The following is a 12,920-nucleotide window of genomic DNA, read 5'->3' on the forward strand; positions in this document are numbered from 1 at the left end:
CCCCAGAAAGGTGATTTTTGTTTTTTCAGGAGGTTTGTTGGGACTGTAGTTGCTGTCATCATATCAAAAAGCCAGCAAAGAAAGTTTGTGATTTTAGCAATTCTGAAATATGTATAGAGACACAAATGACTAAATTTTAATCTATGGTATAGTTAAGTTACTTTGCACTAGATTGTTATCTTGCACAGGACTTGATCTCCTTGTCTTCACAACCAATGTGTATAACTTGCTGATCTTACGCACTTTTAAAAAGTAACTTTCAGTAACTGAAAAGTAAAATCAAACTTACCAGATTGAAGTGATTAGATAAGTGGTTTTCAGGATCATAGTCAAGTTAGCCCTAATTATTTGGGAAACTAACATAGTTAAGAGAAGTAAGTGTAAATATCGGTTTCTTATAAAATACTCACATGTTTTCCAATCTACAGTGAACAGAAAGGACTTTGAGATGGGAATGTTGTCTTGAATAAGGAGCTGACTTTATGTAATGATTTTATTTTATATAATCTCTTCTCAACCGATGTATAAATATATTATCTGATTGCATATGAATGTAGATACGTGACCCACTTCTGAGGTTAAAAAGTAAGGACAAACGTTGATAAAAGTAATCTGTACTAAAATTGGCAGAGTATAAAAATTCTGGATTATTTCCAGATTATTTTCCAGATTCCAAATAATTTGTGGATTATTTCCACAAAATAATATATAAAGCCTTTTAAGAATCTGGAGTTAAATAGAGTAGCCAATGTATTTTTTGCTTAATATCATTTGACATGCTACCCATTTTGAGGCTTCTGTCTGTGTTTCTAGTCACAAGTTTGGACACTGCTTGCTCTTCTGCGGGCCAGTTGAAAAAACACAAATCAAACTGTCAGGTGCCAGAGTCTGGAGCTTATTTTCCTTCACCATGGGGTGGTATAACACCTTGCATGATCCATACTTCCCAGATCTGTTCCCTAGGGTACTGTTAACACTTCGGCTAGCTAAAATTTGAGGTTCCCAATCTATGGTTTGTTTGGATCAGCCTGTATTTGTGTCATGTGTGATCCTCTCTTTGCCTGTAGATCCAATTTGCCTGTAAAATGCCCGTAGAGCCAATAAAAGCATTGCTCACTGATGGGGGAAATGTGCTGAGAAACTGCAGATTATATCAACTCTCCTTAGTCATGGTATATAGCTCACATGTAACTTGCAAGATTTATCTCAAATACTGAAGTGACTAACAGTCAGAACAGAACCACTGTAGCACCTTGTTAACAGCAAGAAAATGGCAGCTTCAAAGATTTTGCACCTCCAGTGAAGCAATATGACAAGTTTATATTATAAAACTTGTCTTTTTTTCTTCTGGGACAGCTGGGTACTTGACAGAATCTACACAGTAAGTGAAACAGAAGCTATAAGCCTACAAATGGGTGTTGGCCACAACATGTCTCTGCTTGGATGAGTCTTTGTCTAAGGAGGACAGCACCAGATTTTCAACTGTATTTGGAGGTGTACCTTTAAATGAGTTGAACCTTAGTGATGTGTCCAAATGCTGGGTGTCTAAGTGGGATCTCTTCCTGGAGTGAAGATACGTGTGTATGAATGTAAAGTCTGCACTCTTCACTTAGGCTACTGAGTTAGGGAGGTGCAGTTTTCCCATTTTCTTTCTGTCTTGTTTTTGCAGTCAAAATTAGCTTGATCCTAGCTTTGTAATATACTACCAGTCTACATATTGGTCTTTTCAGCACCAGCAATCATGCTGTTTTCATCAGCAGGTTTAGTGCTGATACAATACACACTATTTTAAGATACAATAAAATTTTTATTTCAGTGTCGGGAATCTTTCTTTTATTAGGGACCAAACTGGAGTTTAAATATGGCCATCAGACTGTGTAAAAGTACACCCAAGTAGCATTCATTTATTACCAGCACTCTGCCAGGCCTCCATTGTCAGCGTGGAGCTCTCCATTTCTCTTCCCTGCCTTTGCCACAGCCACCTCTGTGTTTCAGTGCACATCACAGCCATGTCCTGTGGACTACACAGTTCTCATTGCATGAATCACTCCACTTATACACAACAGTACTCTGTGCCATGCTGTGCTTTCCTCTCCTGCCTGTTACTTCCCTTACCATGATTACTGTGTCAAAAGCAGGCATCCCTCTGGCCTTGCTTAGCACAGACTTTCCTCGCATCTGCCTGCTGCCCGGTTTCTCTCCCACAGCTGCAGAAGTAAAACAGCTCACAGTGTGAGCAGTGCAGTGTAACAAGGAGTGTGTTTGGTGGCTTTGGGTGCAGACAAAACTGTGAGAGGCTGCCAGTGCAAGAGAGTGCCTACAAAGGACAGAATGAGTAGGAAAGAGACAAAGAACTGGCAGGATCATGCAGGTTGGAAGGAGGGAAATGAGTGTAGGGGATAGAGGCTGAAGGTGGTAGCAAGGTGAAGAAAGAGATGCATATGACCATTTGCAATTACTTCAAAGGCTTGATCTGGTCACTAGTTGCTGCTTTTTTCTTTTTTTGTCTGAGGCTGAGGTAGGAGTAGTCACTATTGATGAAGGACAGTAAGAAAAATGCCCTTTTAAATGTGGTTGTGTTTTTCCTAGTAGACATTTTCATTTTCACTGCTGGGTTGTCAGAGAATGATACTGCTTCTGCTGGAAGGGAGTGCCATCTGGGAGCAGCTTGTTTGGGAAGAATTGTAGGTGCAGACCACAGTCACTGCAGTGGATCTACCTTTACACTTGTTTTAGCAGTTCTTACCTGTGAAAGGATGTCTTTTTTGTCTCATATTTGTAATTTATAATTGATTACTGAGCTAGATTCATGACAGAGCTGAATGTGTTGACATTTAAAGCTAATATATAAGGCCCAAATATTTTTTAGACTGGATTGTGGTAACTTGTAGGTTCATCAACCTGATGATCCATTTTACAGTGTGATTGTAACAGAAAGTGTCAGTGGACATGATTATCAGAATGTTTCACTTTTTTCTTTTCCCTTCTCTGGAAACTGCTACAGGCGCAGCTGATTGCACAGTCCATAGGTCAAGCATTTAGTGTGGCCTACCAAGAATTTCTGAGGGCAAATGGAATCAACCCCGAAGACCTTAGCCAGAAGGAATATAGTGACTTGCTGAATACCCAGGACATGTACAATGATGATCTAATTCACTTCTCCAAATCTGAAAATTGCAAAGATGTATGTCTCTTTTTTTGTTTTGTTTTGTTTTTCCCCACAAGTATTCAGCTGCTCTTTATCAGTTGCAGGCCTATGTTGGCAGAAATTAAAAAAACATTAATACTCCTTAAAATTTTCTCAGTCTAGAATATCCTCCCTAATAGGATACCCTGTCATCAGTTCTCTTTCAAAGATAAACAGTGAACCTCAGATTTTTCAGCAGTCAACTGATTTACCATCTGTTTCTGTTATTTTTACCATACAATTTTTAGACATGTTTGAAAGTGAATTTTAAGCAGATTAACAGATTAATGCAATTTTTAAAATTACAGTAAACAATAAAAAATTCATAGAAGCACGAGTGTTTAGGAACATGACTGATTCCAGGTTTTAAATAACTATGTGCTAGAAGGCTTTGCAGCTTGCTTAGTAAAAATGAACCAGTGTGCAATTGGAACGCGTTAAGTAATGTCTTTCCAATGCAAAGTTTTAAAATCTTGTAATCTCTTCTTAATTAGCTTTATTCACCAAAGCCCATGGCACCAGGGTTTCCTTCACTGCAATTTCTTCTGCTTATATACAGAAATTACTTCTGAGGGATGTTTTGCACTAAGTCTGTATTGTGTATCATTTAATGTTTGAATACAAATGAAAGGTAGTAAAATATGTACCCTATCTTGTTTTGCTTTTGAATTAGGAGGGCAGGTTGCAGATGAAGACAGGTATTTTTCTTGGTTTTGTGACTGGAGGGGAATGATATTAATTCCATGTGTGTGAAAGAAACTCTTTTTTTAAACACTTTTTCTTACTATACAGGTTTACATTGAAAAGCAAAAGGGAGAAATCCTAGGTGTGGTGATTGTGGAGTCTGGATGGGGATCTATTTTGCCTACAGTTATTATAGCCAACATGATGCATGGAGGACCAGCAGAGAAGTCTGGGAAGCTGAACATAGGGGACCAGATCATGTCAATCAATGGGACCAGCTTGGTTGGTTTACCACTCTCAACATGTCAGAGCATTATAAAGGTAGGGAAAATGTTTCTGGAAGCTACACATTTTAAAACGATGACACATAATTGAAAAGCAGAAAGCATAAAACTCTGAAGTAAATCCTTACCAAATATTTGCATAGCACTTTCCATTTCATGATCTTAAAAAACATGTGAATTATGCTACACCAATTTTCTGATTCCATGCAGGACCACAGAATGGGTAAGGTTGGCACCACTGAAAGCAGCCTAATCCAACCTCCCTGCTCCAGCAGGGTTGACTAGAGCATCTTACTCAAGATTTTGTATTGTTGGATTTTGAGTATCTCCAGAGAAGGAGACTCCAAAGCTTCTCTGAAAATCTGTTCCTATGCTCAGTCTCCCTCACAGGAAAGAAATTATTCCTCATGTTCAGGTAGAACTTCATGTATTCAAGTGTTGTGCCTTTGCCTCTCATCCTGTTGCTCAGTACCACTGAAAAGAGCCTGACTGTATCCTCTTGACATCTCCTCAGATACTTATACATACTGATGAGATCCCCTCTCAACTGTCTCTTCTCGATGCTGAACAGGGCCAGCTCCCTCGGCCTCTCACAGAACTGTGGCATTTTTTAGGCTGGAAAAGACTCTAAGGTCACTGAGTCCAACTGTCAAACCTCTGCCTCGTAACTGTAGTGCTCCAGTCCCCTAATGATAGCCCTCAACAGGACCTGCCTGTTCCAGGAGCTCCATGTCCCTGTTGTACTGAGGAGCCCAGAGCTGGACACAGTACTCCAGATGTGCCACACCAGGGCTCAGCAGAGGGGCAAGATCACCTCCCTTGGGCTGCTGGCAGAGCTCTTCCTAGTGCACCCCAGGATAACATGGGCCTTCTTGGCTACAAGGGCACTGCTGGCTCATGGACAGCTTGTGCTGGGGCCTGGGGTTATCCCTCCCCAGGTACAGGATCCTGCATCTGCCCTCGTTGAATTTCATAAGGTTCCTTTCTGCGCACCCCTCCTGCTTGTCGAGGTCCTTCTGAAGGGTTGCACATTACTTGGGTGTTGGCTGTGTTGGCTGCTCCTACCAGCTTTTGTGTTATGAGTGAACTTCCTCAGGAGGTGCTCCATGATAAGTTAAATTAAGATTGGGCTCAGTATAGACCTTGGGGGATACTGCTAGATACAGATATCCAAATAGACGTGTGACTCTGATCCCAACCCTCTGAGCTCTGTCATTCAGCCAGTTCTCAATCCACCTCACCACCCACTTCCTGAGCTTGAGGGTTACAAGATTATCTTGAAACAGCATCAAAAGTCTTGATGAAGTCCAGACTGACATCCAGTGCCATTCCAGAGTGCTGTGCTATTTACTTGTGTATCAGGCTTCTGTGCACAACTTTGCAAGGGAATATTTTGTGCAGAAGGAAGTTATTACCAGATACACACTTGAAATTTTATATCACAAATGAAAGCACACTTGCCTAGTATTGTCATAAGCCTTACTAGCTGACAAATGCCTCTTAATATTTGGCTAAAATAGAGTAAGTGCTTGTTTGTTTGTTTGTTTATACTTATTTTTAAAGCTTTAAAACTTTGGCTTAAAGACATACCCCTATGGTATCTGTGCCCAAGTTATTCCAAAGTCTTTCTCTTACTTGTTGCTTCTCTTCACTTGCACAAGTGGGATCTTTTAATTGGAAGAGCTTTTTTCTAGTTGTCAGCAAAGTATGTGACAGTGAAAAGCTTGCAGATGATCTGGAACTGAACAGTGCCTGGGGCAGCTGTAGCATATAAAGGAATGAGTATTTGAATATTGGAGTTTAAAGTACAGAAAAGATAAATCAGTAGAGAGAGTTTGGGACAAACCACATTAGTTATTTATTAATTATTTATTGAAATTAGTTATTTATTGAAATGGTCCTGCTTAGCTGTACAGATCATCACATGCAGACACATCATGTAATGCTGGTGGTACATTATACAGACGTTCCCTTTTAGACTTATTCATTTAGGCAACGTTTTGGTAACAAGTTCTATTGTGAAACTTTTCCTTTTACTTTGTATTTTTTTAAATTGCAAAATAAATTTTCCATTTACAAGGTAAATTTGCCAAGTTAAAAAAAGTACAAAGTAAGCTTTTTTTTCCTTCATGGATTATCTCTTAATACTTGAACTAAGATGCTTGTTCTAAAGACTTCTCATTCAGACTTCCCAAAACGTTAATATTGAGTTCTGATAAGTAATAGATGTATGAGTCATCAAAAAGTAATTTTAGATTTAGTGAGTAGAAATGATGGCCATTTTCAGTATGTGTGACATACTAAAAATACGGCAAAAACAGTCTTACATCTGTAAAGAAAGGAAGAAAAAAAAATCATATTAAATATCTTTATACCAGCATCATCAAAACAAAACTCCCTGCAAGTTTAGACTCTTTGTGATTGTTTCCTATCCTGCATCATTTTTATTTCTAAAACTATAAGTTATACTTCCCTTAGTCAGATGGAGTTTTTGTTGTGCTCATCAGAACCAACCAGCTTTGCTGTGTCCAGCTTCTGCAGGCCTTTCTCCTCTTCACTGATACCACAGTTTCCACAGGAACTGCTGGCCTTTTTTTTTTTTTTGTCTTTCTAAAGAAAACTTAATCTGTATGTTTGCAGATCTTCATAACCACATATCCGGAGTTATTCATACAGCGCTTTTGGAATCAAGTATGTATGTGAATGATCTAAGCACAGATCGTTAAATGTGGTAGAAATATTCCAGATTTCAGATTTCCTTAGCATGCTGGAAGGACTCCTATGAGAAGATGATAATATGTGGATACACATATGTCACAAGCACTTCAAACAAGATAATTCAGTAGTATGGATGTAATCTCTGCTCTTATTTTACCATAAACCAATTGCAAACTGACGGAGCTTTGAAGAAGCTTTCCATATGTTGTGGCTGTTCTCGAATAGGATTATGCTACTATTTCAGAAGCATCTGGTGTTGGCTACTATCAGAAGTATACCCAGGAACTAGATAAAGATAGGAAGGTGGTCAAAATATGCAGTTTGTTTGTTTCTGATCACTTTATGTTACCAGTCTTTATACTAGTGAAGATTAGCCACTTCTGAAATATATTCACTTTCTGTAAAATTAGAAGAATTTTTGTTAGGGACCACATTACTTTTTTTCCCCCAAGGAATGCATGTTAATAACTTGCACATTCATCAGGGAAGTAAGAGCATGATGATATCAAGTCTGTTCTGGGCATGTACCCTGAGTGAAGATGACTGAAGTTAGGCACTTAAATTCCTCATAGGAATGGGCATGGGTACTCTGCAGGGATCCTACCTTTGAGGATTAGAACACTGAGGCAAAAGGCCCTTAGGCTTTTCCATAAACATCATGCCCACAGCGTAGTTCAGGTTGAGAAGTCCCTGTCCTCTACAGTGTATTTTGTTGTTGTCAAGACCTGCCTATAGAAAGTGAATGGCCCTTGAGCATGTGAGATATACTGCTAATTCCTCACCAGAGTAGAGGAGTCCATAGTCATGGAAGAGGTAGAGTTCAGACCTTTCTCCTGACTGTGGAGTACAGGCAGTTCCCACAGCCATGAGCTTTGACATTTTGTGTTCAGACACCCGTTCATTGTCTTGCAGCCACTTTCAAGAATGAGCCAAGCTGAGCTCAGCACTGTGTGGAAGTGAGGACAGCTGTTTGCACCCAATGTTGATTACATCCAGTTTAAGGCTGGATGTAATGAACAGGCTTCAAGATAGTTTATCATGCCAGGATGCCAGTTTACTCAAGTCACTGCTGAATCTGTAGCTCAGCTCCAGAGAATCAGCAGCAGTAAACTGTATGTGGAGACTTCAGTGTACTACCTTAGCTACAGTAGGAACTGCTTTCCAGAATTAATCATTTGAATTCAGTGTCTGACACCTTGATTGCAGTGAGACCTAGATTTCAGTTGTACATATGAAAGGAATTCAGAAGCAGATACTGGAATTGGCAGATGTTTATGTGAGCTGAAAGTTGCTGTGTTTTTTAGAAAGCATTTTATTCTTTATGTGGATTTTATATATGTATGGATTTATGGCTAATAGTTTGTGTGAATTAAGCATTTCAAAAATATCTCTTAACAATCTCCAGGAGCTTTGAGTACTTGAAGCTGTAAAAGGGGTCAGATTGCATTTATTTGTGGTTTATTACATTTTTGTTTTCACTGAGTCATAGGAACACAATCTCTGTCTGGCAGTCACTCCTGAAGCTGGTCTACACCAACATTTTGGTTCAAAGTAGAGCAGGCTTCTTAAGGCTGTGCCCATTAGGATTTAAATAACTTCAAGACTGGATACTCCACAGCCTCTCTGGGTAATATATGTTTTACTATCCTGACAGTAAAAATAAATTTTTCTCATTCAGTTTTCTTCTAGTAGCAAGGAGTTTATGATCAATGATATAACTCAGTTGGAAGGGAGGAAGAGTACTTGGAATGTATCAGGCTCGGTCTTGGGGTAGATGATGCCTGAGTAGATAGTTTATAGGTTAGGATAAAAGGGCAGACTGCTGAGGGTGACAGTTGTGGGTGTGTGCTACAGGATGCCCGATCAAGAGGGGTGTCTTGGTTTGAAAAGACAGGTATCTGCTAGGGAGAGGCAGGTCTCTCTAGGAATGGGGAATTCCAATCCTTCCCTCCGTGTTATTATAATTTGGAAGATTAAAAAAAAACTTTTCAGTCAGAGCTATGGGGAAAGGAATAACAGTCCTTTACTAGTAAATAGGACAGACAAACAACAACAGCAATTACAATAATAGTAAAACAGAACCGAGAACCCCGAGGGGCTTTGTCTCACAAGTCCCGGGCAGTCTAATCTCTCGGCACACCGAGAACACCAAGCTGAAACGGTGGAAACTCCGGCGCTGATGGCTGGAAACGGTAGGTTGTCCCCAGCAGGCAGGGGGTTGTCCCGGCAAGCGAAGTGAGCAGTGCTGGAAAAGCCACGGCAGCTGGACCCGGGCTGACCCAAAATCCAGCAGGACAGGTGAAAAAAACTCCGAACTCCTGAGTGCTCCAACAGATGATAGAATTCTCAGGACCGAACCCCTCTGTTAACCGTGGAATCCATGCAGCTACCTGTTGCTCAACGTCCTCCCGGAAAACCGAGAGCCAAAAAAAACAAGAATCCCCACCCTCAGCTCCCGGGACCCTTTTTCCTCCCCCTTAACTAAGTGATCAACTTTTTTTGTCTGGGTTAAGCACCCTTTAACTGTCAGTATTTAGTCTCCTAGCAACTTATGGGGGGGAAAAAATTCCACAGGAAAACTTAACCCCCAACAAGGGGGATGAGGCCTTCTACAGACAGCTCAAAGCAGCCTCAAAGTCACAGGCCCTGGTTCTTGTAGGAGACTTCACCAACTGTGACATCTTCTGGAGAAGCTACTCAGCAAAGCAGAAACAATCCAGGAGGTTCCTGGAAAAGACTGGTGACACATTCCTGTCACACACAGATAGTGGAGAAATGCACAAGAAATGGGTGTGCTGGCTTGAAAGCAAAACTAGCGAGAGACTTTCTGACTTGATTCTCTCAGGGGTGCCATGTCTCCACAGGACCTGCTTTTCTAGGCCTAAGATAGTATTCCAAGCAGTAGCATGAGGCACAGGGTAGGTCTCCAACCATCCAGTGGTGGCTTCCACCATAGTCAGCACATAACGCTTGCCTTGGCGGGTTTGGGGAAGGGTGAAGTAGTCAATCTGCCAGGCTTCCCCATACCTGTACTTCAACCATCGTCCACCATACCACAGAGGCTTTACTAGCCTGGCCTGTTCGATTGCAGCGCAGGTCTCACAGCTGTGGATGACCTGTGAGATGTTGTTCATAGTACGGTCCACCCCTTGGTCACGGGCCCATTGGTATGTTGCATCTCTCCCCTGATGACCAAATGCATCATGGACCCAATGGGCTAGGAATACTTCTCCTTTGTGCTGCCGGTCTAGAACCACCTGTGATACTTTCACTTCAGCAGCTTTGTCCACCTGCCTGTTGTTGTGATGCTCTTCATTAGCCTGACTCTTGGATACATATGCATCCACATGTCGAACCTTCACAGTCAGCTTCTCTACTTGGGCGGCGATATCTTGCCAAATCTCAGCAGCCCAGATGGGTTTCCCTCTGCGCTGCCAGTTGGCCTTTTTCCAGCAATTCAGCCATCCCCACAGAGCATTAGCTACCATCCACGAGTCGGTGTAGAGATAGAGTCTTGGCCACTTCTCTCATTCAGCAATATCCAAAGCCAGCTGGATGGCTTTAAATTCTGCAACCTGACTTGATCCACCTTGTCCCTCGGTAGCTTGTGCAACTCATTGTTTGGGGCTCCATACTGCAGCTTTCCATTTCCGGTCAGCGCCTACGATTCGGCAGGAACCATCAGTGAAGAGGGCATGTTGTCTTTCAGTCTCCGGTAGCTCGTTATACGATGGGGCTTCCTTGGCAAGTGTCACTTGTTCCTCTTCTTCTTCAGAAGATAATCCAAAAGTCTCACCTTCGGACCAGTTAGTTATAATTTCCAGAACCCCAGGGCGATTCGGGTTTCCAGTACAGTGCGGTGTGTGATGAGGGCAATCCATTTGCTCCATGTGGTGTTGGTGGCGTGATGCGTGGAAGGAACCTTTCCCTTGAACATCCACCGCAGCACCGGTAGTCGAGGTGCCAAAAGCAGCTGCATTTCAGTGCCAATTACTTCCGAGGCAGCTTGAACTCCTTCATAGGTCGCCAAGATTTTCTTCTTTGTGGGAGTGTAGTTGGCTTCAGATCCTCTGTAGCTTTGACTCCAGAATCCCAGTGGTTGGCCCTGAGTCTCCCCAGCTGCCTTCTGCCAAAGGCTCCAGGACAGGCCATTGTTCCCGGCTGCTGAGTAGAGCACATTCTTCACATCTGGTCCTGTCCTGACTGGGCCAAGGGCTACCGCATGAGCGATCTCCTGCTTGATCTGGGCAAAAGCTTGTTGCTGTTCAGGGCCCCAGTGGAAATCATTCTTCTTGCGGGTGACCAGGTAGAGAGGGCTCACAATCTGGCTGTACTTGGGAATGTGCATTCTCCAAAAGCCTATGGCACCTAGGCTTGTGTCTCCTTCTTGTTGGTTGGTGGAGACATGGCAGTGATCTTGTTGATTACTTCTGTGGAGATCTGGCGACATCCATCTTGCCACTTGACTCCCAGAAACTGGCTTTCTTGAGACGGTCCCTTAACCTTACTTCGCTTAATGGCAAAACCAGCTTTCAGCAGAATCTGGATAATCTTCCCTCCTTTCTCAAAGACTTCTCCTGCTGTGTGCCCCCATATGATGATGTCATCGGTGTACTGTAGATGTTCTGGAGCCTCACCCTTTTCCAGTGCAGTCTGGATCAGTCCATGGCAGATGGTGGGGCTGTGCTTCCACCCCGGGGCAGTCGGTTCCAGCTGTACTGTACGCCCTTCCAGGTGAAGGCAAACTGGGCCCTGCACTCTGCTGCCACAGGAATGCAGAAAAAGGCATTGGCAATATCAATTTGGCATACCACTTTGCTGCCTTGGTCTCTAGGTTGTACTGAAGCTCCAACACGTCTGGCACAGCAGCACTTAGTGGTGGAGTGACTTCATTCAGAGTACGGTAATCTACCGTCAGTCTCCATTCTCCACTGGAATTACGCACTGGCCATATAGGGCTGTTGAAAGGTGAACAAGCCTTGCTGACCAACCCTTGGCTCTCCAGTTTACGAATCATCTCATGGATAGGAATCACAGAGTCTCTGTCGGTGCGGTATTGCCGACAGTGTACTGTTGCTGTGGCGATTGGTACCTGTTGTTCTTCAACTCTCAGTAGTCCCGCAGCACAGGAGTCATCTGAGAGACCAGGCAAGGTATTCAGTTGTCTGATGTCTTCTGTCTCTACAGCAGCTATCCCAAAAGCCCATCAATAACCTTTTGTGTCTTTGAAATATCCGTTTCTGAGATAGTCTATGCCGAGGATGCATGGGGCCTCTGGGCCAGTCACGATGGGGTGTTTAGCCACCCGTTCCCGGTTAAACTCACTTCGGCTTCCAATACAATCAGCTGCTGGGACCTTCCTGTCACCCCAGAAATAGAAATGGATTCTGTTCCTACATACCTTGATGGCATCAGGGTACATTGGGCACCAGTGTCAACCAAAGCCGTATATTTTTGTGGGTCAGATGTGCCAGGCCATCGGATCCACACAGTCCAATAGATCTGATTGTCCTTTTCCTCTACCTGGCTAGAGGCAGGGCCCCCCTATTCCTGGTCATGGTACATGTTGTTCTCTTCCTGTAAATGTGTTCCTGAGGTCCCTTCAAGAGGATCAGTCATATCATCCTTCCTATACAGTCTGGAGTTCTGTGCCTGAGAGACTGGAGCAGTGTTGACTCTAGATGAGCTCTCTGTGGTAGGCATCTCTCTCTTCAGTTCACGTATCCGGGCTGCTAAGGAGGAGGTGGGTTTTCCATCCCACTTCCTCATGTCTTCTCCATACTCCCGAAGAAAAGACCAGAGGTTACCCCCGTGGAGTGTATCCTCTCTCCCTGGCTGGTGGGTACCTGCTCCTAATGGCAGAGACTCTTGCTGGTTCTAGCGAGATGTAGTAAATTTCTTCCTTAAGTTTCTTTTTCAGTTTATGCTGGCCCTCTTCAATCAAACTCCAGACTTGCTCAGCCAGCCTTGTTTCCACGGATGAGACATGGGTACGAAATGGGGCAGTGACAGTGTCCTCGTAAATTCTCAGTTTATTGACCAAGACG

The 12,920-nt window shown here is 42.9% G+C and overlaps 1 protein-coding gene across 3 annotated transcripts in view; it reads left to right on the plus strand.

Moving 5' to 3' along the window:
* Positions 1-12,920, plus strand: part of APBA1 (amyloid beta precursor protein binding family A member 1) — a 101,263-nt gene that overhangs the window by 78,075 nt on the left and 10,268 nt on the right. For all 3 annotated transcript variants that reach the window (XM_040090337.2, XM_040090339.2, XM_058424109.1), the window contains 2 exons: positions 3,005-3,184; positions 3,980-4,192. In XM_040090337.2, coding sequence (XP_039946271.1) covers positions 3,005-3,184; positions 3,980-4,192 — 393 coding nt within the window. The remainder of the gene's footprint in view (positions 1-3,004; positions 3,185-3,979; positions 4,193-12,920) is intronic.

The sequence above is a fragment of the Hirundo rustica genome, chromosome Z (genome assembly GCF_015227805.2).
Source record: "Hirundo rustica isolate bHirRus1 chromosome Z, bHirRus1.pri.v3, whole genome shotgun sequence".
NCBI lineage: Eukaryota > Metazoa > Chordata > Aves > Passeriformes > Hirundinidae > Hirundo > Hirundo rustica.